Source organism: Diabrotica undecimpunctata, chromosome 4 (genome assembly GCF_040954645.1).
Source record: "Diabrotica undecimpunctata isolate CICGRU chromosome 4, icDiaUnde3, whole genome shotgun sequence".
NCBI classification, from domain to species: Eukaryota; Metazoa; Arthropoda; class Insecta; order Coleoptera; family Chrysomelidae; genus Diabrotica; species Diabrotica undecimpunctata.
This window is the reverse complement of record NC_092806.1, coordinates 134,110,111-134,136,548: the sequence shown is the minus strand read 5'-3', so window position 1 is coordinate 134,136,548 and position 26,438 is coordinate 134,110,111. Positions and strand designations below refer to the sequence as shown.

Below are 26,438 nucleotides of genomic sequence, written 5' to 3'. Positions count from 1 at the left end.
TTAAGATAGGTAGCTGAAATGAGTCAATGGTAGGTTGTATTTAGTGTAATTTCGAGGTTGAATTGTTTCATTGATTTTTTTTAAGTGCAAATTTAATGCAGATTTAATTTAAATGCAAAATGTATTTAAATTATTGATTTTATATTTGACAGTGTATATTACATTATTACATGTGACAGCAGTTTTGGGAAAAACTGTATTTTTGAAAATGGTATGGGTTGAAATAAAGAAACAGGTTGTATTTAATATATGTTTACAATATAAATATTATAAGTGATACGTGATATCTTAATTAATAATAATATGTACAAAATGGGCAACAAGGATTTTTCTCTTGGTTGTACAGTAAGCAATTGTACATTAGACAATACGTAAATTACATAAGTATAATCTAATCAGTTAAAAAACATAAATACAACACTTTCATAGGTCTCTAATAACACATGACGTCCTCTGAACATTCAAAATAGTTCCAATTTTAGTTCTAAAGTCCACTTGGACTTTAAACGGACGTCCTTGGGACGTACAACGTTGAACGTAGTTAGGGTTAAATAAATATGGACTTTCTTGAGACGTCCATACTCGAACGTTCATACTGGACGAAATACGGAAGATTTGTAGACGTCTGACATTACATATATACCTACCTGACTTTACTGTTGTAACTACCATAGACATAGAATACAAGATAGACTGATAGTTGCAATACCAGCCCGTTCCCCCAGTGCGGCAGAGAAAACTGATCCAAAGCAGTCCCTACATTTTTTTCTAATTTGCCAGATTTATCGACCACGTGACTTAAATGACCAATGAGAAATTTTAGAATTCCCGAAATTATCGATTTGTTAACCACGCAGTGATAAATAATACCAAACGGCGCTTAAAATTGCACCACCTTAAAACAGAAAAAGCTAGGCAGGTTACGGACAATGATCATAAGAACTCTCAAATGCCCAGAAGCGACGTTTGCACTCTTTGCAGTATAGACCTTCAACAAGTGTTTTCTTTGCCAGCTCTTACTCACAGCAAGATGTATTACTCAAGACAGCTCAGTATTTACAATTTTAGTATACATATAGAAGACAACAATGGAGTTTTTAGTTTTATGTGGTAGGAAGGGTAAAAAGGTAGGGGCGGTAACGAAACTACCTCGACTATTTTAAAACCTATAAAATGTAAAGTTACGCCAAAACAGAAACTTGTATTTTGGAGCGATTTCTTATCCACGAAGGCCATAGATCTCATATCTGAATTCGAAACACCCTGATGGATCTCATAGTGTTTCGGCCTTTAAAAACTAATTGGGAGAAGGAACTCTTAAAGAGTCATCGAAAGAATTATGGAATATATATATATATATATATATATATATATATATATATATATATATATATATATATATATATATATACTTACCGCACATAACACTAAAGTGTTATGTATGGTCTTTATTACTATATGGCTGTGAGACTTGGACATTAAAACAGTATGACGTCAAGAAATTAAATTCTTTTGAAACGTGGACGTACCGCCGAATGCTAAGAGAAACCTAGACTAGCAGAACTACGAATGAAGAGGTACTGAGAGCAATAAACACACGTCCTCATCTGGTCAATACTTCAAAATTGGAAAGACGTCATATCTAGGACACATAATGCGCCATAGGGAATTTGGGCCACATCAGGTAATATTAGAGGACAAGATTGAAGGTAAAAAGGGCATAGGACGTAAGAAAAAATCTTGACTACGAAACATCAGAGATTGGACCGACACAAGAAGAAATGAATTAATTCATCAAGCTCAGAACAGAGAGAAATTTGCCATATCGATCCCCAACCTCAACGGAGAAGGCACTTATGAGGAGGAGGATGTATATACTTTACATTTTTGCTGCAATAATCTCTAAAATTTAGGAAAATATAGATCCAGTAATTATTAAGTTTGGACGTCAAAAGATTGGAATTCTTCAATTTGGCGACGCCGTAATAAGTACCCATTGAAATTTATGAACCACAAGCATGTCAATTTATAAATCACAAGAGCGTCATGCAGATGTAACTGCATCCACCTATTATGCACAAACAGTCGTAGTATCCACAACAACCACAATCGCAAACGAAGTCAGTGTATCTGATAGCGAAGCCTCAACATCTTCAGCCCATCACATCGACTTAAAACGTTTGAAGAGATGCTTCTAAAGCAAATAGAATAAACACCAAAAACTTCCATTAGAAGAAAAAGAATCTACGCTGGTGCGGAAGAACTAGTATAAATCTAAAACCTTCTTCTTCTTCTTTTTAACTGGCTTTACAACTCGGGTGAGTCTTCCATCGTTTTCTGAGACGGCTTACTGATCTTCTACTGACGAGTCTCTCAAGAAACACTGTTTTCAGTACTCTGTCTTTCTCTGATCGTACCACATGACCTGCCCATCTGATCCGGTTAGCTTTTATATATCTGATGATGTTTTCAGTAGCATACAAAGTCACCAATTCAGCATTGCGGCGCCTTCTCCACTCTCCTGTTAAATCATCTCTTTGAGGTCCAGTTATCATTCTAAGAACCTTTCTTTCAAATACCAAATTTTATTTATTTCCCGCTGATGTAGAGTTCATGTTTTATTTCCATATGTAACAACTGGGTGAATAATTGACATGTAAAGTCTTAATGTAGATTTTTTAGCAGCTTAGATATTAATACTGATGAAAGTATAATGTCCTATTTCCCACAGTTATCTTTGCTGAAACCTCTTTTTCTATGTGGTTGTCATCTGTGATTACCGTCCCCAGATATTTAAACTCTTTTAATGCTTCGAAGTTCTGTGCCATTAATAGTTATGTTTTGCCTAACTCTCGATCTTGGATTTTTGGTTTCTAGCATACATTTTACCTTTTCTTTATTTATTCGAAGATCCAGACTACCTGTTTCCTCCTGGAGTTGTGGAAATACCTCTCTCGTCTCTTGTAGAATAAGCGACTGCATCTAGATTAACAGCAAAGGCCAACAATAGATTTAATCTTCGATTAGCAACGGCGATAAGGAGTCGCCTTGGCTAAGTCCTGATGTTATACTAAATGGCATCGATGTTCTATTTCCTGTCCCTCCAAAACCTGGGGCTTAAAAAACCCATCCAAATAAAAAAGACTTACATAAAAATAGATGATGATAATAGTAATGAAGATGGCGAGTAAGAGAAAGAGAATATTCGAAGCAAAAATAAGAATAAGCTAAAAAGTAGTCGAAAAAGAGATCCTTATTTGAAGAAGACGAAAGTGATGGCAACAGTATTGAAGATAAACAAAGCATTTCAAGCAATTCTACCATTTATGAAGTGGACAAAATGAATAAAAAAATGAAGTTTCTTAATCAAAAGCAGCTAGACTTGACAAAAATAAACATGGGCAATTGGATTGTGGTTAAATGCAATCAGAAAAAAAGGTGAAAATATGTGTAGGTCAACTAACAGAAAAATAACTTTTGAAAATTTTGTCGGCGAATTAGTAAGATATCCACATTTCATTGGCCTGTTGTAGAAGGTAAATGCGGGATCAATGAAGATTAGATTTTTATGCACATCACTCCTTCTATAGTAGATAAAAGTTGAAAATAGTATTTAACAGTATTTTTGATACATAATATAATGTGGGCTAAGTAATGTATTTCCTATAACAAGTAATTTTTTTTGATTAGCATATATTAGCACGTAATTATTTACTTTATCCCGGCAAATTTCCTTACAGTCTGGTAGTAAAAGTGTTAAAAGATTAAACTTATTCCACACCAGTATGGTGGTAAGTGTAATCCATGGACCGCAAAAATAAAAAAAGTAACAAAATAATATTAGAAGGTGTGATACGCTCATATCTATTCAGTAATCTTGTCAAAAATAAGATCAGATAAGTAGAGATAAGTCAGATTTAGAGACATATTTTTTGGACTTCAAACAGGAAGTACTGAAATTCACAGTTCCACTTACAACGGTGAACTTTACAGTTTATTGTAGATTTTAATGTTTGAACAAAATATTTTGATTATGAAGTGAACTATATATGGTGGCTATGTGGTATATTACTAGAACTAAGTGTGCTTTTGCTTTTTGTTAGCTTAATTCTGTCTTTAATGCCAGCTAGTTTCGATGATGACGATACCCTATGCACTAACGGATGGATCTTTCTTGCATGATCAGCTTGTTTAATTTTTTCGTCTTCCATATGTACTACCGACTTTAAGTCATAGCAAAATTTATCTTTGCAGATCATGGGGCTTTGAAGAGCTGCCAACGGACTTTTCACTAACACAGAATCCTGCTGGTTGTCTTCCGGTGTGTCCACGAAGAATTTTGGCACTGAACTTTGTCTAATTATTGGGACCTAAAAATTATAACATGTTAGAAATAATTTTTAAGTTTAGACCTAACGTTGTTAATAAAAGCTAATTAGAAATAAAAAGAACTAAACTCTTGGACAAACCTAACACACACATTTAGTTTAAACCCTTCGGCGGGCGCGCTGTCGGTAATTTATGCTGCCTTTTTAATAATATAAGATTCCGTGAAGTATTATTAGTTACATTCACGTATCCATCTCGATACTCTCAAATGACTATATTAGGCAACTAACGACGAACATACCTACCGCGCTGGTTTATGATTCGTTTCGTTATCAGTGAGACACTGAAGTAATAGGTGTAGAAGTGACAGAATTCCGTGCCGCAGCGCGCCTAAAGATGTAAGCAAAATTGCCTATGAATTTTATCTGGGTTTATTTCTTTTTATTTAGTTCACAAATACACATGTTTGTTTTTTGATAAATGGTAGTCTAAGATCTTAGAGGTAGTTCTAGTAGGTAATTGTTAAGGTTAATTGTAAGAAATTGTTGTATTAATCTGTTATTACTGTTTTTTCATGTTGGAGATAAAAATTCAAAAAAATATTTGACAACTACAGAGTAATAAGATTTGGCTGATATGTTGTCAGATATCGAGGATATAATAAACTTCGGCGATAAAGAGGAAGGTGAGGTTAAAGAAATGAATCTAGAAGACCGCTACAACGACTCCAAAATCCGGATTCTATGGAAATATGCAAACAATATAATATGCAAACATTTTATCTACAAAGGGTAAAGCACTAAGGCTAAGAGGAAGATTAGAAAAAATATTTCTTTATTAAGAACTTTACCGCGCTTACCCCTGTGATTTTTAAGCAAGCTCACTCAAGGGTTAATATTATTTGATTTTTCTAATTTAAACTGGTAATAAAAATTACCGAAGTAGCTTACAATCTTAACTGTCATTACTAATATCACAACTAGAATTACTTGACATTTTAAATGGTATAATTCTTTTTTTTTATAATTATATTTATTCACGATTTACATCATTCCAGAGTAGTTACAGGTTTTGGGCATGAAGGAGAGACTTCCAATAATGCCACACCTTATTCTATTTTGGTTTAGTTTTGTAGTAGGTCTTGGGTCCAGAATTTATCTAGTCTTCTTGTGGCTGGGCCATTTTGAATAATTTTCTTACTTATTTTAACTTATAATAACTTATTTTCGTGGTGAATGGTATGTTCATTTTGTGACTTCGTGGCTCGATGGATTTCTTCTCTGATGATACGAATTTTTAAGTCGTAGTGTTTGATTACTTACGTACCATGGTGCATCCACTGTCGATCTTAAAACTTTAGACTGAAATCTCAGAATGATATTCAGCGACGTTGGATTTGCACAGCCCCATAGATGTAGCCCGTAGAACCAAATAGGTTTAAGTATGGTTTTGTATAAAATAATTTTGTTTTGGATGTTAAATTTCGATTTACGTCCAAGGAATTTGCCGGAATTTTAATTCGAGTTGTTTTCTTTTGGTCTGGATATGTTTCTTCCGAGTAATACCTTGGTCAAGATGAAGGCCAAGGTATCTAGCGTATGTTACTGTTGGTATTCTTACATTTTCCATTCTCACAGGTGGGCATATTATTATGTTGTGGCAGTTGGTAAATGTTATTTAAGTCGATTTTGTTTTGTTTATTCTTTTTCTCTATTTTGTATACCAATCACTGAGTATGTTCAGATGATGTTGCAGGTTTTGTGAGGCTTGTATGGGATCTTCATTTACAGCTAGTATTGCTACGTCGTCAGCAAAGGAAGCGATTGTAGTATTATTAGTATTTAATATATCGGTTGTGTAGAGTGAGAAAAGCAGTGGCCTTAGAATACTACCATGCGGGACTCCGGAATTGATAGGACAGAGGTTGTATTGTTGATTTTTGAATTTTACAAAGAAATATCTATTTAATATGTAGGATTTAATTAGGAGGAAATAGTTACTAGATAGTGCTATTTTTACTTTGTTAAGCAAACCTCTGTGCCAGACTTTGTCAAACGCTTGTGGGATGTCTAGAAATATAGCATTGCAGTATTTCTTTTCATCAAGAATTTTTGATATTTCATTTATCATTCGATGGACTTGTTGGGTAGTGGAGTGATTTTTCCGAAAACCAAACTGATGTTTGTTAAAGTTAGGAATTCATGATCTGCATATATCCTTTGTAGCAGAAATCTTTCAAAAATTTTGCTTACAATTGGAAGTAGGCTGATAGGTCGATAAGATGGTACTTCATTGGGCTCTTTTCCTGGCTTGAGGATCATATTGATTTCAGCAAACTTCCATATTTTTGGAAAGTATGATAAGCTTAGCATGCGGTTAAATATAACTGTTAGCAAAGTAACTGTCTTGCGAGGAATTTGTTGTAGTACTTGTGCCGAGATTCAATTATAACCTGGGGCCTTTTGTGAATTAAGTTTGTTTATTTCTTTCTTGACTTCTAAAGGAATAAAACTTTTAATTGGGAGGGAGATTTAACATGCTGCGCTAATTATTTTTTTCACTTCTTCATCAGTGCCTGCTGGTTCTGTTTGAAATACGTTTGTAAGATGTCCAGCAAAGACGTTTGCTTTTTCTTTATTGACACAGGCCCATTCGTCATTTGATTACGGAGGGATGGTTGTGTATGGTTTTTGAAGCTTCTTAGTAGCCTTTCATAACGTCTGGTCATTTGCTGTAAGGTTTGTAATGTAATGTAAGATTTCGTTGTTTGCAACTTTGATGACTACTCCAAGTTGCCTACGTAATCTATTGAATATATGCGGATCTATGTTGTTTCTAGATATTTGCCAGTTTCTCCTCGCACGACGTTTTTCAGCAATAAGTTGGCGAATGTGCAGCGGAACATTTGTGTTATGTGTTGATTTGCATTCAGTTCGTGGTGTAGATTGCCATGCCGTTTTTTGCAAAAGTGTAGTGAAGTATTGAGCTGCTGTATCTATGCCATGTGTAGATTTGATCCGCAAATTAAGATTGAAGTTTTCTTCTAGGTAAGATTAAAAATATGCCCAGTTGGTGTTTTTTGACATGATTCGAGAAGGTGGTGTGTTATTTATAACTGTGGTACTTAGGTTCATAATAACCAGTATATGATCCAATGAGAGATCATACCTGGATTCTATTAGACAATTGTTTCTGGACACTCCTTTGCTTATGTAGTAGTTCAGTAGATCTGGAAGTTTTCTGGTGTCACTCGACCAGTACCTTACAGAGAGACTTCATTGCTTTGGCAATCTTGTTGTTGGTTATTGCTTTTAGAAGATAACGACGTTTCGTTGTTGAAGTCTTGAGCCCCAGTGTGTGTGTTTCGCATTCCAGTCTTCCCTGGCTACGAATTTACTGCCAAGTAATTGAAAGAAGGCTTTGTATTTATTTGTGGAGATTGCGTGACGAGGTAGGATATACATTGCAGATATGTTAAAGTGCCATAGTGTTGCATTCACTTTAACGATTGCTGCTTGTATTTTTTGTGTTGCATATTTCGGCAATTCATGATGTGATATGCAGCTGCGGATGATAACCGCCGAGCCACCATGAGGTGTGCTATCGGGATGTGGTGTGCTGTATGTGATTGTTATAATGAAAGTAAGTAAATATGACATCACCACAAACCAGTATAACATCAGAACCAATATCGAATTAAAAGCACTCTACGATGACGCCGATATTGTCCAAGAAATTAAATCACAGCGACTAAGATGGGTAGGCCACGTGCACAGACTGCATAACGATAGACTGGTAAAACTGGTATGGGAAGAGACTCCCACAGGCAAAAGACCACTCGGACGTCCCAGAATACGATGGACACCGTCCCAGATAACATCCAAGCAGATCTCCGGACAATGAACATTCCATTTGACCCTAGGTTGATGGAAGACCGAACAAATTGGAAAAAAGTTGTACAGTCAGCCAAGACCCACCTAGGGTTGTAGCGCTACGTGATGATGATTAAGTTAGTAAATAGGTGCTCACAAAAAATGTTCGCTTTTTTTGTTAATAACTATTGTAATTTCCAGTTATTTGAAATGATAAAATACATCGTCTATTCAAATATTCAGTTATTTTATCCATTTTTGACTTGTTAAACTATGATAACTGTTCTCGGGATGTCTAAAAGATCTTTAATGAGGTATTTTCCTATTGCTTTCTGCATTTCTAATTATTCTTGAATCATCCACTTACCTCCTAGAGGTGAGTTAATTTCTCAACTCTAGGACAAAGGGTAGTCCTAACTTCTACCAGCTTATTCACTTAAAGTTGTTAATTAGTGGGAGGAATCTTCTTCAGCAGTCACTCGGTCTCTATACTTCTCCACAATTCTCCGTTTAGAAGGGGTCATCAAATGATCCGCTTGAACAAGTGAGTCATTCCAATTGCCCAGGGTGTTACAGAAGTTTCAGGAAAGAAAGTAACATTGATATCAAACTTGACAGGTTTTAGTAGGTATATATGCGGAACAATCCATAGAACAGTGAACAACAAGAAAAGGCGATAAAATGATAAAACTTTAATACAATGGTCATATCTATTTTGATGTACCTATGGATATGAAAGCTGGGTAGTAATGCAAATAAATAACTTAATAATTTAAGTTAGTGAAATAAAATTTCTTACAAGAGTAAAAGATTCTACATTTAATGTCAAATAGTTAATATTATTTAAAAGAAAATCCAGAAAACTTACTTCTTTGGGATAATTTATTTTTAAATGTAAACTTCGAGATTGTCGCCTTTCCATGAGAGATTTTCTTGGAACACCCATTACTGGTGGAGGAGATAGGAATGTATTTTCTGATTGTGCTGCAGTGTTCGCTATTGTATTTTCCAATTTCGTATCTGTGATATCCCCAAAGCTGACAGTCTTTTTAACAGCTGCAGAATTGTCCTGGAATTCCTGTAAAAGGGATATATAAAATATTCGGATTTTCATAATATCAATACAATATCGGAATAAAAAATTTAAAAACGATGTGTAACTGGGAAGGAACCATCAATATATATATATATATATATATATATATATATATATATATATATATATATATATATACAGTAGTCTCTCTCTATAACGATTCCCTATATAACGATAATTCCTCTATAACGATCAAAATAGTAAACGTTGGTTGGTTCGTCGTAAGAACAATGTATTAATTCTTTCTCTATACCGATATCGTTCTCTCTTTATAGCGATAACTTTTTAGCGTTTAACAGTTGATGACAAATGTGTTATTGTGTTTAAAGTTCAGACTACCTGAGTCTAGCAAATGAGAAAAAGCAATTGGATGTCGATCGCCGGACGGGGCTGTCTCAGTCAACTGTGGCTGCGATATGGAAGGATAGAAATAAGTGGCTCAAAACGGCGATGGAGGGCGGTAGCATCCTGTTCATCCTGTATTGCGCGACCTTCAAAACATCGAAATCTGTTTTTTGCCTGCAAATACAACGAGTGTCCTTCAGCCCATGGACCAAAGTGTCATCAAGAGTTTGAAAAGCCATTACAGGAGAAGACTTTTGATGGAATTGGTTGAGAATAATGGCGATCTTAAACTAAACATTCTTGACGCCATCATAATGATTAATAAATCCTGGGACGAGTTGATGAGCAATACAATAAAACATTCCTTCAAACACGCAGGATGGCTGGAAGATCAAGGGTTGACTGATGATGAAGATGACCTGACATTAGATGTTTGGGCCAGACAGTTTGAACTTACTGTCACCTACGGACCGGAAGAACTAACAGATTTTGAAGAAGTTGATGGAAATGTAGCTACAACATCTGGACTTTCTGACTTTCTAAAATTTATGTTTTGAGATTAAAAAATGAAACCCGTTTTTTTTTATTAACCAGTATTATTCTATTCACATATACAAACATTTATGAAACCTTATACATTATACAAAAAAAGTCATTTGGGCCACTATGTCAAATATTAAGTTTGTGCGAAAAAATATAAAACTTTCATTTGGGTCACCTATTCATCTGTTTCCGATCTAATATCATTATCTATTTCCTCCACGTTTTTCTTCAGGTTTGTGTAGAATTCATGATAGACCGACGGAATGTAAGGAAGAAGACTCTGAAGATATTGATACTTTAGTTGCTTTATGGATCTTCCAAGACGATAGAAGATGTCCAAGTAAAAGTCTTCTCTTTTTATCTGAAAGACGTCTGTTCTTTGTTTTTTAAGACGTCAACACAATTAAATAATACACTCTCGTTATTAGAATATTAAAAACAAATTTTGAAGGGCTCTTCTGCTTTGAACATTTACCACTGTATTTTAAGCCATTCTACTTTTATACCTTGCTCCCCTTTATCCCCAGTTAGTTTGTATGTAACTTCCCTAGTTTTTCAGTACACTTAAAATTTTCAGAGGTCATTTTAAATACATAAAAATTATTATTCTTTTTGGAACTGGAAATAACTTTCACCCAATCGCCTGGCAAAAAAATGGCTTTAAAATATCGTTTTTGTTTTTCGATCACTCCAAAGTCCCTGTAACATGGCAAATAAGAGTTACCAGAAACTAGAAACTTGTGATGTATGACTGTGGGACTGAAAGTATTGGAGACAGTCATGTATGTACAAATAGATCCTAGTTTAATATTTTGATTCTGACCCCCGCATTGATCGCTGTACAAGATTAAAACCGGTATGTTAACACACGTTTTTACGTAGTGTAAAATGCAAGAACCAATTTCTTGTGGGCCACGTGAGGCTATGCCGTCATGTCATACATTCACGTCTATCTGATTGGTCGTTAGATTGTGGATACCAAATATGTCCACAGCTGTCTCTTGTAATAAACCAGTCTCGTAGAAATACTAGGAGTAGCTAAAGTATTCATCAAATCAAATATAAAAACTGTTGTGGTATCTTTATCGTTGGCTGCATTTTCCTTCATTCCACTTCGAGCTGCTGCTGCCTTAAGTAGGTGTAACTCATTTTCTGTTTTCATTCCGCTTTTTTCCACACCGACACATATTTTTATTTTCATGCTATAAGCGTGACATCGTTTGCAAGTGTCAGTAAGAGAATAATGGAAATGAAGATTAAAATCTTCATTAAATATTTTCGAAAAGACGAATTTAGGTATCTTCACTTCTAGTTTTTTCACCTTGAACATACAAATCAAAAAGTTTTGAGATATTTAAATTAAACAGATACCCCCTTGATTTTTTTAATAAAGCTCTGGTGAGCCTTCCGTCTGAAACTTGCAGAGCTTTTTTGAAAAACGATTTTCAAACAGTTACCATATCACCTGAATCTTTCAGTAATGTATAAATTCGTTCATGTTTATTATGATTTTGAGCTGCTTTATGTCGTCCTTTATTAACAACATTTACTTGTCTATTAATGAAATCAGTCTGTAAAGTAAAACCAGGTAGCTTGTAGAAACTTCGGAAAATATTTTTTTTTTTCAAGAGATAACAACAAATGACACTTTCGTGGACCGCTGTAAACTCCATGCAAAAACTGATTCTGAGACACAATTCTACCACAAGAATGGAAATATGATTTTCCTATCTTTCCGACTTAGACTCAGATCTTTTCCAAACTGACTTATTTTTCTAACGTTTTTTGCCCCTACTTGATGCAGATTCTATAAGTCTATCTTCTAACTTTCCCTAGTTGTAGAAGACTCATTTTCAGATGGTGGATGGTAGTCATAGCCAGAATCTGTTTTAAATTCGCTAGGTTCACGAGTACTGGATGTATCCGACAACGGCATTTCCAAACTATAACAAAAATATTCTTTATTAATTAATTCAAGTAATTAATTGTCTTGAAGTTAAAAATTAACAACATCGTTTAGAAAACGAGCCTTCTTTCTTCATTTTAAGGTTATAATTTTAAGGTTAAAATCTTAAAAAATATAGAATCCTAATTTAAATTTTGAGCTGAGATATTTACAATCAATATTAATATTAAATACAATAACTTACTCATGGTTACAGAAGATTGCACAAACATAAACCGTATAAAAGGCTGATAATAGTGTACAAAATGAATGAACGCTAGACACGAGTGATACAAACACACAAGACAAGAGAATATCTAAAATGTCATACCGCACACTGGCCCAACGGTCACTTGGGCCACATTTTCATAATTAAATCATTTGAAATATTTATGTAGCATAACTTTTTAAATAAAAAATATGATAAGTGCCACCTATTGTACTACCTATCTGAATTATACAAAAAAATCAGTTGGGCCACTCTGCTTCTGAGCGACTCATTAATTCTAGTAATAAGGGACTTACCGGTTCTAGTGGGTTTAAGTGGGTAGTATCACTTCCAAGAGAATCATATCCTCTTTCTTCAAAGTTCGGGTCCAGAATTACTGAAGGGATATTTGGTATAGAAGAATGGCTTCTACTTTTCTGTATTATGGTATTTCTTCTTCTAGGTTGTACGATGATGGGAGATTTATCCCTAAAAAAATACCAATCTTAAAACTCCAAAGATATTTTTCCCGATATGGGTAAAACTATATAACATTTATAATTAGAATAAAATTTGGATACGCCTGTTATCCTTGTCATATTATGGCCAAACTAAAAAATCGTAAATGCAAACTTATATCCAGAGAGTCAAATAGAAGCAGATTTAAATCACATTTTCTTCAAATATAAAAAATACATAAAACAAACTGAAGATATGTTGAAAAATTTAATAAACATCAAAATTTTTCCTCCATACAGTGTGTCCTTAAAATATGAAATAATTTCGATAGTTCCTAAATAAAAAGCCTTTTTAAAAAAATCTGAAACACGTCGATTTTTAATATTAATGTTCTACATTTTACAATAAAATTTTATTATACAAGTTGATACACATTACAGTGATGACGTCATCGGCTCTTTTTTTTATTGTAACACCCTGTATTTTAGGACATTTTTAGATCGATAAAAATGAGCTGATTCCAAAAAAGGATAATACTGTGGATCTAACGGATATAATTTGAAAGATATGCGCTTAGAACATTAATTTTTATTGATTTATAATATTAATAAATTATAAATAAATTATAATACTTATATGACTTGAAAGTAATCCAGTAATTAATACATAACTTAATCTTAAATGTTCGAATTGTAGCCCTTTTTGTATTTGACAGTATCTCAAACGTTGTACAAATTCTTGTAGAACCTTGTTTATGCTTTCTTGAGAAATATTGTTTATTTCTTTACGAATTCTTGTTTTTAAGTCTCCAATATTTGCCGGTTTCGTTTTATAAACAACATTATTTAAATAACCCCACATAAAATAATCCAAAGGATTGACGTCTGGCGACCTCGCTGGCCTTTCAATATGTCCACGTCTTCCAAGGTACCTTCGAACATCTAAAGCATAATGGGGAGGCGCACCATCCTGTTGAAACCATAAACTTTTATCAACACCTCCAAGATTAATTGTACTGGGGAATAAATTAACTAAAGTAGGTACGAGATACCCACTTAAAAACTGAAGGTATGCTGGCCCGTTTAAATTACCTTCAAAATAGTAGGGTCCAATGATTTTATTTCTTACAATGCTTTCTTGTGTATGATGTTTCCGCATCCAGTTGGAATTTTCTTTTGCCCAGTATCTACAATTGTGACGGTTGACTTCGCCATTTAATTTGAATGTAGCCTCATCAGAAAAAAATAATATTTTGAACCAAGACAGGGTTTCGGTGGCTGTTATCCATCATTATTTTGCAAAATTGTATTCTTTTATCTGGATTATCCTCGTTTAATTCCTGTACAACTGTGCATTTTACTTACTTTACTTACTTTTACATACTTTGTGTACCGTTATTTTGTAAACATCGAGATCACTACTAACCTTACAAACATAAGTGTGCGCATCTTCTTCAAAGGCAAGTAGAACATCTCTAATGTAACATAATTTACAGAGGGACGACCTGATTTGTGTGAATTTTCAACCGTACCAGTTTCTCGAAATTTCTTTTCAATCTTACTTACTGTTGACTGCGTGATGGGTATTTCTGGATATTTATCATTAAATAAATTACACACGGCCATCTGAGTTCGCGATTTGTCTCCATACCCAATCATCATGAGTATTTTGATTCTTTGCTTTACACTCAAATTCATTTCTACTTCAAATTAATTCTAAGCAATAATAAAGAATATTCACTAATTAATACAATTATTGTACTACTTAATTGTTATTGAACTTCACTAAAAATAATTACAGTTTACAAAAAACTAGAAGTAGGCTACTTTTTTGCAATAATTGATAATAAATAATTTATTTTCTAAGCGCATATCTTTCAAATTATATCCATTAGACCCGAGTATTATACTTTTTCAAAATAAGCTCATTTTTATGTCCTAAAATACAGGGTGTGTATTTTACACACTGTAATGTGTATCAACCTTGTATAATGAAATTTTATTGTAAAATATAGACCAATAATATTACAAATCGACGTGTTTTAGATTTTTTTTAAAAAGACATCCGTAATGTCTAAAGTGTAATTAGAATTCTAACCTCCGTTTTACCACATTTGTCGTGACCTAGTCTAGTTTGTCTTAAAAATGATATCTTGATGGGTTCCAAGACGAAAAACGAGTATCCATCTTTTATCTTATGCTTAATAATTATTTTAACACCTTCAGCGTTAAGCTAGTTCACAAAATTTTCATTCTGGGCCAAATTATATTTTTGATGACTAAAATTTTTTTATGTTATTTTAGGTCGACTGAAGCAGTTTTTTTTGTTTATTTGCAGTTTATGTTTGTCGAGCAGTTTTGCGCATGGACCATGTGTATAAAAAACTATACACATTTTTATTTCTTTTCAGATTCTGACTGATCAACTTGTTTGCTTAGAACATTAACCATTCTAAAAAGCAGTGTTCTCCTGAAAAGATAAACAATTCGATAAAAACAATTGTTTGGAAAGTTAAAATACAATTCTACGAACAATTGTGTTAATGTGTACGTGTAAAGTACTTCAGTTGTGCTTTTATTGAATTTAGTAGACTTTGATTAAGAAGGATTTTTCAAGCGACGACTCTGACAATGAAGGCTGACAATGAAAGCCCCCAAGTACTATACTGACATTATAGTATTATATACTGACAGATAATATACCAGTCTGTACACCTCTGGTTTATCGGCTCAGGAAGAATAACATCCATTTGGTAAGGACGATTAGAGCAAATAGATAATATATGCCACGATTGGAGATTTCTTAGCCAAAAAAAATAGATTTTCGAGGTTCAAAAGCTCAAGTAAAAAATATATTGTAAAAACCTAAATTCAAGTTCAAACCATGTTCTATCATTTACTTATAAGTATTTTGGGCCTATTTTATTTTAAAACATTGTTTTTTAATCAGTAATGAAGCGCTTATAACAGGATAAACTCTCGGACTGTGGCGTGTATAAGAAAGAGAAACAAGATCTATGGCGAAGGCGAAAAGGATAAAAGCAATAAAGCGCTTAACACTAGCCTAAATTTAAATCGGGTAGGGAACCACGTTGGAGTTCTTTTACCCAGGACTCCCATATGAAGAGCGTTTGGGTGATAGTTGTGCCCCTATCGCGCGCCAGAGTGCTATAGGGAGAAAGGGATAGTCTGAAGCTTTGGAGCGCAGTCGAGTAATTCCTGTTTACACAGCAATTAATAGATGAATTAGTATAATGAATTGTTACACCCGAACGTAATTTCTAGGGGTAAACAAGTCTCACAGGCTGAGTTCAATTAAATTGCTTGAGATCTATGGCACACATTATTACTGGTTTGCCCAAAATTTTCTTTGGAAGCTGATAGAAGAAAAATTACATAAGGCCTATTTTGTTAGGAATGATCCAAAAAGAGTATTGAAAAAATTGCGCAGGTCAAAAAAATTGATTTTTAAAATTGGTTTAGAAAAATTGTTCAAAAAAATTTAAAAACTTCTCGCCTAGGCGACCTCTTATACCTTATTTTGGGAGATCTTATGAAAGTGATTATGCAAAAAAATCTCATGGGAATATTTTTCCAAACGAACTCGAGCTTTTCGCCATGTATAAAAGCTATTAGCAATTATCAATAAATAGAACTATGGTTTTGCAAAATACATTACTGACGAAACAGCAAAATACCTAATATTGCAGCACTTCTACTTCCTCCCTATCACTGCGAGCTAAAGTCTTTTTAACTTGTATGTGTTTAAGCCATATTTTCTGTAGTTATAAAAATACTAAGCAAACAATGGAAAATGTTTAGAAATATTTTGAACAAGAACTCAACGTAATCAATAAAAAAGGTGGCAGAAATGTATAAAAGATCTTCTTCTTTTTGTTGTAGTGCCTATCCGTTTCGGATATTGACGACGATCATGGCAATCTGTATTTTACAAACTGCGGCACTGACAAGATTTGTGGTTGTTGTGTTAAACCACGTACGTAGATTTTTCAGCCAGGAAATCCTTCAACTTCCTGGTCCTCGCTTTCCTTCTACTTTTTCTTATAGAATTAATTGCCGCAACCCATATCTTTCGCTATTTCTCATGCTGTGACCGAGGTTTCTGCTATTTTGAGGATTTTGGCTGTTTTTATTTTGGTATAAAAGATCCAACTGATTATTAATAAAAACTTTTTGACGGGCATAGCATTTGGCTTACAGGCAAAAACAAAATAAATAACATCATCATCATCATCATCATCATCATTTGGCTCTACAACGCTATGTGAGTGTTGGCCGCTGTTCCCTCCATTGTTGTTGGTCTTGAGCAGCATAATAAATAACATATTTCAATAATCATAACAAATATCTCAAGTAAATAGAAAACTGTTTCTAGTTAATAGACAATATATGCCACAAGACGTGATGTGATCCAATCTAAGAAGAGGAGATTTCTCAGCCAAAAAAATAGATTTTCACGGCTCAAAAACTCAAATAAAAAATATTAGTTTTGAATTCACCAAAAACCTAAATTCAAGTTCAAACCTTGTTCCTTTATTTCCCGATATTGTATTCTAGGATCAAAAAGGTAAACAAATAAAGCAATATAAAACCTATAGAAAAATATATTACACATATTACACTATATTACACGTTTCTGAAATACCTAATTCAAGCATTCCATAGATTTGCTAACTATTAACGTTATCTAATAATCTTTATGACTCCGTATTCAAATATAGTTAAACAAATCCTTGTTTTTGTACATTGGTAGTATCTTATTTAATCCCAAAATACTGGCTCCATTTTAAGAGCATTAAAATGTCAAGAATTTAATAGGCGTATTATTCCATAATGTTTTACATATAAACGATTCACGAACTATTTTTTGTGGCATTGTTATGCTAATCATTACATTTTGTGGGAAACAGCCACAATTATAATTAATTTTCTTTTTAATTGACGTCAATGAAAAAGTATTTGTGATTAGTGATTATATTTTTTTTATGCTGCACCTGTACCAGACAGGGCAGGTGTCTGGTACAGATACAATGTCGATAAGCACTGTATCTGCATTACCGGCCTAGTTGTATCTTAGTGCAGTCCAGAACCCAATTAAGTCAGGATTAGAACCATCTATCAATTGCCATGCGCCATTAGTCAAATTATACGTTGTGCAATAATAGACTATATAGTGTAAAGTAAAAAAAAATCATAAAATAACTTTTTCCAATGTCAGTTTGCCAAGCGTCGGCTTTTGAGATTCTTTGATGCCAATGCCGACCATTGGCGTGGAAATTAAGAAAAGGGATCAGTTATTCAAGGCATATTTCAAGAAAAATCATATAATTTTTATTAATTTTTACATAATTATATTCAGGAAAATTTCTCAATTTTTGGGCAGAAAATGTTTAAACAATTTTTTAAACAAATTCAAAATATCACCTTTTGTGCTCCCAAAAATATTTTTTAGGTTTTTGGGTGACTCTAAATAAGATCTATGTCATTTTTCTTAAAAGTTAATAGTTTTGGAGATATAGGCGATTTAAAATCCGAAAAATGCGATACCTAATATGCATTTTCGAGGTTTGAAAAATATGTAAATGAGTATTTTTGAGATTCAAGAGTATCTAAACTAAAGTATCAACATTGATTTTGGTGAGAAATCGGAGCAATATTTTCCGTAGCAGAAAAAGGTGATCTTTTGAATTTGAATTGTTTCCGGCAAAAATGTCCGGCACCCTTCAACCTTCGATTTGTTTAAACGGGGCATTTTTGAATAGGACTCTTCAAAGGACAGAATCAGTTTTTTTTTTTCAAATGGGAGCGGGCTCACAACATCGAATAAATAACAAATTAATTCTTTCAAATTAAAGCTTGTTAATTTTAGTGATTTATAAGAATATTGGACTTATTATTTAGTTTTTACATAAACCATAATATTTTTTTACAATTATCTGTAAATAATGGCTCAGTCTGTCAGAAAATTTTAAAAGATTGTCTATCCAGCAATTAAGATAGTCAACTGAAAATTAATTTTTAAACACGGCCTACTGTTATTGCACAAACAGGGTGAATCTTCAATATTTTGCTTCAGAGATATCTGAAAAAGTTATTTGGAAAAGATGTTCCAAATATTATTATAACCCCACATAACAAAGTTTTATGTCAAAATTTGCACTTTTACTTTTTTCATTAATTGAAGAGCTTATTTCCAAAGTGTCTTAAATCCAAAATTTCGATTTTTTTAATTTTCTTTTTTTAAACTTTATAGATTTATTCAAGTCTAGAATAAAGTTATATGTACCAAAACAACTTCTTATTTACCATTTAAAAGTGCATATGAAAATTGTAAAATTGTATAATTTGTATGTTAAATTTGTATGTTAAATTTGTATGAAAATCTGTAATTTCATGGATTTCATTATATGGATTTAAGACACTTTGGAAATAAGCTCTTCAATTGTAGTCAGGATTCTAAAACGGACAGTTGGCTGTCCCGAGATGCATCTTTTGACAGCCAATTGTAGATTTAGGATCGAGATTATAAATAATACTGAAAAGCTAAAATTGCGAATTTTGTCATGAAATTTGGTATGTGCGGTTACAATAAGTGGAACAACTTTTCCAAATAAGTTTTTCCGATTTCTCTAACGCGAAGCAAAATATCGAAAATTTACCCTGTTTGTGGATTCGCAGTAAGCCGCGTTTAAAATTTAAATTTCAGATGACTATCTTAAAAAAATATGCACTATCAACATGTATGATTGTGCAAAATTTTAAATCTGTATGTATTTTGATAGCTGATATATAGAGGTGTCTTCATCTTAAATGCGACACACTGTATAATAATGAATACTAGTGTTCAAGATGCATCGCGATAGCTGTAAAGAAATTAATTGGAAGGACTGAAAAGAATCGTCAGAGTCTTCTGAAGTCGAATCGTTCCCAGGTTGGATAACTATTGGTGCTATTGCCGGTAAAACAGGATATTCGTTTTCTATTTTTACAACATGAGCTTCGCAATTTTTCCACACATCGCTATTAATGCCACTAATTATTTCTCGAATATTCTCAATGGCCATTGCGCTTAATGTTGGTGACTGATTATATTTTCGCAATCGTTTTTATACGGTACCCCAAACCATTTCAATTGGATTAAAAATGCAATAGTACGAGGGTAATCGCAAAAGAGTATGGCTGTGCCTGCTGTAAATGGTGTCAATAACGTATTCGTTTTTAAAATTCCGACTTTTGATAATTCTAATTAATTCTTTTTTTACTGGAATCTTTTTAGGAACAGTGATGTTTTTAAGTTGCATAAATTTTAAAATTCCGTCCTTTTTCGTGTTATTATTAGGTATTTTATTTAATATGCGGGAATGATACGAAGCATTATCCATAACAATCACTGAATTCGGCGGAATATTGGGCAAGAGTTGTTCAACAAACCACTTTTCAAATAAATCGGCTGTCATATCTTCGTGATAATCGGCAGAAGACTTTGTTATATTTTTGGCCGACAATAGCAATGCATTAGATACAATTAGAACAATTGCATTATCAGCCATCCCAATATTTTCTTTTTTCAAACACTCATACATATTTAAGACTATTCTTTGGGATTGTACGTGCAAATCTTTATTTTTTAATTCGGAGCTGTCATTAACATAATTGTCATTATTTATTGATAACACAGAAGTTGACGCATCTTAAAAAATGCCATCCTAGAAAAATATAATATTACTTACCTTATAATAAGCCTCCGCCTCTGCAAAAGGAAATATTTTAGGGTGTCACATAGCGAGACAAACAGGTGTTCATTACGATTTATAGCTTTGCGTTTCGCTGTTGCCATAATGCATGAGTTTAAAATTAGTGAATATAACTTTAATACCATATTAATATATCTGCAATTTTTCATGTTTCCAGGTAAGGTATAAAATCAATGAAATTTGGAAAAAAATAATACAATTCTTGAAACCGTTTTTGAGAACTTGGATTCTTAAAAGTTGTCTGATTTCTTAAAAGTCGATCATTATATCTATAAAAGTATTACTGCTAAATTCACCAACATGGCAACGTCGATATGGACGGAAGGTTCAAATTCTCTCCAGACTACAATGTTGCCGATATTCGAAAATTACTTAGAGTATAAGTAATATATACAAAGTTCACGGTTGCTTTAATTCATTAGTGAAGAGTCCATGGAAATATTAGTACCTAGTTAATTAATTTATAGATATATTTTTTGAGAATATGTTCATATTATTTTTTAAGAGTGTCGTTCGTTGACTAGCAATTGAATAATAACGAATAGAGAATAGAGCATATTTTTTAAATATAACCTTAGGAATTTTAGGAAATATGTCTGACAACCTTGATTTGAAAGGCGGTCTCTTTGATACCAGAATGAGGCATGTTTATGTTGGAAAATTATTAGTGGATGTACCGCTTATTTTAAGCTCATAATTACATATAATATAGTCACACTGATAAAGCTTTTCAATAAAATATATAAAAGTTGGGCTAAAATCGGTTTTTATAATTATTTCGAAAAAATAAAACACCAGTATTATATATGATTTGTTCCGTCTGATAAATCTAACAAGCCCAGCATAAAACTGTATTTAATAATCATCTGCTTACTCCCGAAACAAGTTAACTCCATTGTTTGTCGATTCTGGGTTAAATACGCCATTGTACTTAAAAAATTCTTAAATAATGTACTGAGAAAACCAGGCAAACCAAACCAAATGATGTTCGTTCTGAACACAGTATCCACAATATAGATTTTGAGCAGTCCACACAAGATCTACCCAGAGATTCTGAAGATGTCATGAAAGAAAGCGGCCAAGATGATGGTTATCCAAGATTTTATAGCAAAGATAAAACACCATGGTTGAAACATAAGAAACACACTCCCAAAGTACAAAGCTTGTAATATTGTTACGAACTTACCTGGGGTAAAAGCAAAAGCGCAAAAGGTGCCAAAACCATATTAGGATGCTGGAAATTGTTTTTCTCAGATGCTATGATCAATAATATTGTAAAATATACAAATCAAAAACTGAATATGATGAGAGTGTTTTATACTCGCCCTAGTGTTTTATACGGAATCAAGATTTATGCCTTGATTTTTCACACTAAATCTCAAAATTTATCCCGGCAAACAACATGAAGGACCATATCAACTAGCCAACGATGCATCTAGTGTAATAAAAAGACTTATACGACCCATAAGTGGAACCGGTCGAAATGTAACTACGGATAATTACTTTTCCTCTGTCCCTTAGCCAACTCTTTATTGAACGATCATTGCTTGACAATGATCAACGATAGGTACTTTGCGCAAAAACAAACAACAAATTTCCCCTGAGTTGACAAACGTAAAAGGAAGACCTTTATGTAGTAGCATGTTTGCATATGGTGACGATGGAAAATAGTGTGTACTTGTATCATATGTGCAAAAAAATGATCAGAATGTACTACTACATTCAACATTACACAGCGATGGTTTCATTGATGAAAACACCAAAGAGCATACCATGAAGCCAGAGATTATTACTAATTTACAACCTCACAAAATGCTTAGTGGCTGTTGTTGATAAAATAAAGGCAGAATACTCAGTGACTCGATTTAGCAATCGCTGGCCGTTTACTGTGTTTTGCAGCCTACTAAATATTTCAACTATCAACAGCCAAATAATTTACAACACTAATATTGTAACATCTCGAAGAAGCTACATTGCGGAGCTTGGCAAGCAACTTTTAATGTCCCATCTTCAACGACGTTCTAATATCCCAAATTTGCCTTTTCAGTTGAGACTCAGGATCCGAAATATAACCGTAGAAAAGCCATCAGTTTCTCAAGGGGCAACTCCAACTATAAAACCAAGATATTATTTTTGACCAGTAAGGAAGAACAGGTTTAACCAACATTATTGTACTAACTGTAAGCTGAAGATATGTAAAGAGCACACTGGTTTAACAAATTCTACTTGCCACCACTGCCTAGAAGAGGAAGAAATCTAATTTTATGCGTAATGCGTACATTTTTTTTGGAAAAAATCCCCTTATTTGTTTTGTTCTAGGGTAATGTGTAAATTTTTTTAGTTTACCTAGTAGTTTTTTTGAGTTATTAGCCAATAAACTTAACCAATAAGTACTAATGACTTATTTATTTAACCTATACCCATATGTTAGATAAAATCTAACACGCGAGTGATGGCGTAATTTTTTGAGGTGAGAGTGATAGAGGGTTAAGGAAAAAAAAACCCAAAACACTACGTATAAAAGCGGTTTTGGAAAATGTGCTGCTTCTTTACTTTGCATGATAGATGAGTTTTCGGATGGTGTAAAAATGCTCCTCTTTTTTTAATTCGGCAATCTACTCACAAGCTTCAATTTGCTATTTTCCTTGAAACAAAGAGATTTTTTGGTGGTTCGGGAACTATGAGGAAGAATAAAATTCCCATAGTTGCTAGTTACCTAAAAAAAAAACTGATTTCGAGATCGAAAAAAGAGGAAACCTAATGTCTGTCATCGACAAAGAAGATAAAATAATATTAGTAAAGTGGATCGACCGTCTCGGATGCATAGTGACAGTAGCATCTACATGTCATGGCGTCAATCCAGTCACTCAAATCACACTTTATTCTTAAACTGAAAAAAAAATTATTTAAGTACCACAACCTTATCTCATTTCTGAATATAATCGGTTTATGGGAGGCACAGACTTCATGAACCAACAAATATCCAGATACATAACGTTTTCATCTAGTTTTCTTTCTTTTGGTTAGTATTTTTGGTTAGTATATTTAGTATTTTCTGAGCTTCCGTTTTTGGATCGAAACCTGACAGGAAAATTGCCATATGTTTTGTGGCCACACACAGGATACTTCCAGCATTCTCAATTGTTCCCTGGAGTGGATCTGGCCATTTAATAAGTGCTGGATGAATTGTTTTGTAAAAACCTCTTTTGTTTGGGTTATCCATTTATCATTTTCGTCTTCAATCAGCTGATGGTTTTTATCTTTAACAGGCGTCACGGATGCAATTGAACTACTTGATATTCTTGGTTTAGGTGGAGCTCAGACAAATCAACAGAACAAAGTGGTTTTTCTGTGACTGCGTCAACTAACCTTGTGGTCTCTGTCATATCATTTCGTACTTTTAAAATGGATGGATTGTTATTATTATTCTTAGTTTTTGCGGAATTTTTTACCTCCATGGAATTTTATGTTAACTTTTTCTCTATGCTTTCTATTTTTTCACATAGCAGCTTATTATTTTCCTCTAGGATTAAATTTTTACAGACATTAGATCATTTAGCAAATTAATGATGGTATTTTTCATGCCATCCCCACTATTTAAGGTTATCTTAGAATCACAACAAATCACACGCGTTTCATCTAAAATTTGAAGTTTTCTGGTCCAATCATGTACCGTGCATGATTTGTGAAACGCTTTTCTACACTTTACACATATTATTGTACTTATTTTCTTAGTTTTGCAACAAGTAAACTTGGTTTTTTTGCTCTCGCTGTCGCGATCATCCTTACCGGACGCCATCTCCTTATTTTATATGAGAAGATGTCAAATACTTGATGTTTTGTATGAATTTAGTCTATTTAATTTAATTGAATTAACCTACGTAAACGATGCATGAAATAGTTCGTTTTATAGAGGGTATTTGCCTCATGCTCTAATATGAAAAAAGAAGAATCTAACATAAGGTCCGTCAGAATTGACAAACTGATTGTATCAAATAGGATATGGTTATTGTATACTATCAGTATTGTTTGTTAAAATTTATGAATTTGAGACAAAATAGCTTTCATTCAATTGGGAATATTTTAACAGAATCATTGTCGAACACATAACAATTTATACCACTATAAATCAAATGTCTAATAATTTCAAAAATTGAAAGTTGCGCTGGTGGCGCACATGAATTTCACAATAATTACATAACCACCTTTTTAAAGTAAATATTGTTACTAAAAGATGATAAACATAACTCTAATTTCATAAGGAATATACCTTTCACATCTTCGCGTAATTTGTATAATTTTGATAAATAATGTAAATATTAAAGTATGCTACTCACTTTTTTTCCGGTAGGGGATCTATTGTTACTATTGCCCTTCCAGCTATCACAGATACGCTATCGTAAAACGCCATATTGTCGCAAAAGTTATTATTTTTTTCGTCTTTTGTAATTGGTTCCTGATAATTGGCTATGCTTTCGTCGAAGCAAAACCGTTCTTCTATAAAATGCCAATAACATGATTCTAGACAACTGAAACAATATATGAGTTTTATTTTAGACATAGAAGCTTTGCTATACTTTAAAATTCGAATTACATTTTTTTATAAGTAGGTACATTTATAATAATTGTAGTATATTGTCCACTAACTATATTTAAAAAAACATACAGAAGTTAAAACACTTCACAATTGTATTTAGGTGTATAAAAACATATAGTTAAAACCCATATATGGATGTCACAGCCACAAATTTATTGTTAGTTTCAACTACATAAGGCACTGAGGATGATCTGATTATATCGAAAATGCTACTGTATAAATTTTGACGACACTTTTAAAAGTTTTAACTATATGTTTTTATATACCTAAATACAATTGTGAAGTGTTTTAACTTCTGTATATTTTTTTAAACGATGATATACAGCCAACTACTGGGATTTTCCCATTAATTTTTATAATTTTATTTACTTCATAAATAATAAAACCATACAAACAGTAACATCAACTCTATGCAACGAAATGTGTTGTAAAATAAATTAGTGGGGGCTTGGGGACATAGTTTCTCCAAAATTAAATCCAGTCGTTGAATGATGTCTTCAAAAAAATACAGTGGTAGATTATAGATTGTAGGTAAAGGGGTTTTGTGGCACCGTAAACCTTTAGACATTAGGAACTGAAAATTTATTGCGTTTAACGCATCTCCAAATTTATAACTTTCAGATAGGTTTTAGTAGCTGTTGTTTAGTATTTGTTGTGTCAAATCCTTGTTTGTATAGATATTCGAACCTTCTTCTTGCTGCAGGCTCTTCTAGATTTCAATAATTTTTATCCCACTTTTGTTGACTTATTTTATTAGTTACTTTTCATCTTCAAGTATCGCGTGTAACGGATAATTTAAGATGCTTTCTTTTGTCTTCCATATGTGCTTTGGTGGTTTAGTTTTTGGTCTTTTCTTTTCTCATAATAAGCTTTTTCTTCTTCTTATGGTGCCCTATCCAATTAATTTATGTGGGCGACAATTCTGACACACTCCTCTCGGTCTTGTGTGGCTCTAAATAGTGCATGGGCACCGAGGTTTGTCCAATCCATTATGTTTTTAAGCCATCAGTATTTCTTTCTTTCGATGCCCCGTTTTCCTTCTATCTTCCCTTCCATAATAAGCTTTAAGAACTGGTACATGGAATTTCGAAATATATGACCCTGATAAGCAATTTTTCTTCTTTTTATTATTGGCAGCAATTCTCGTTCTTTGCCCATTTGATTTAATACCTCGACTTTTGTTGTGTGATCCGTCCAAGAAATTTTAAGTAGTCTTCTAAATACCCACATTTCAAAGGCCTTCAATCGGTTCATCACATTGGCCTTTATG

General features: G+C 33.1%; 1 protein-coding gene across 2 annotated transcripts in view; it reads right to left on the bottom strand.

The window, feature by feature from the left end:
* Positions 1-218: 218 nt before the first annotated feature.
* Positions 219-26,438, bottom strand: part of LOC140440064 (uncharacterized) — a 55,127-nt gene continuing 28,907 nt past the window's right edge. For both annotated transcript variants that reach the window (XM_072530325.1, XM_072530324.1), the window contains exons 2-5: positions 24,909-25,100; positions 12,656-12,827; positions 9,070-9,279; positions 219-4,370 (exon numbers count right to left, since the gene is read on the bottom strand). In XM_072530325.1, coding sequence (XP_072386426.1) covers positions 4,044-4,370; positions 9,070-9,279; positions 12,656-12,827; positions 24,909-24,982 — 783 coding nt within the window. In that variant the 5' untranslated portion in view covers positions 24,983-25,100 and the 3' untranslated portion in view covers positions 219-4,043. The remainder of the gene's footprint in view (positions 4,371-9,069; positions 9,280-12,655; positions 12,828-24,908; positions 25,101-26,438) is intronic.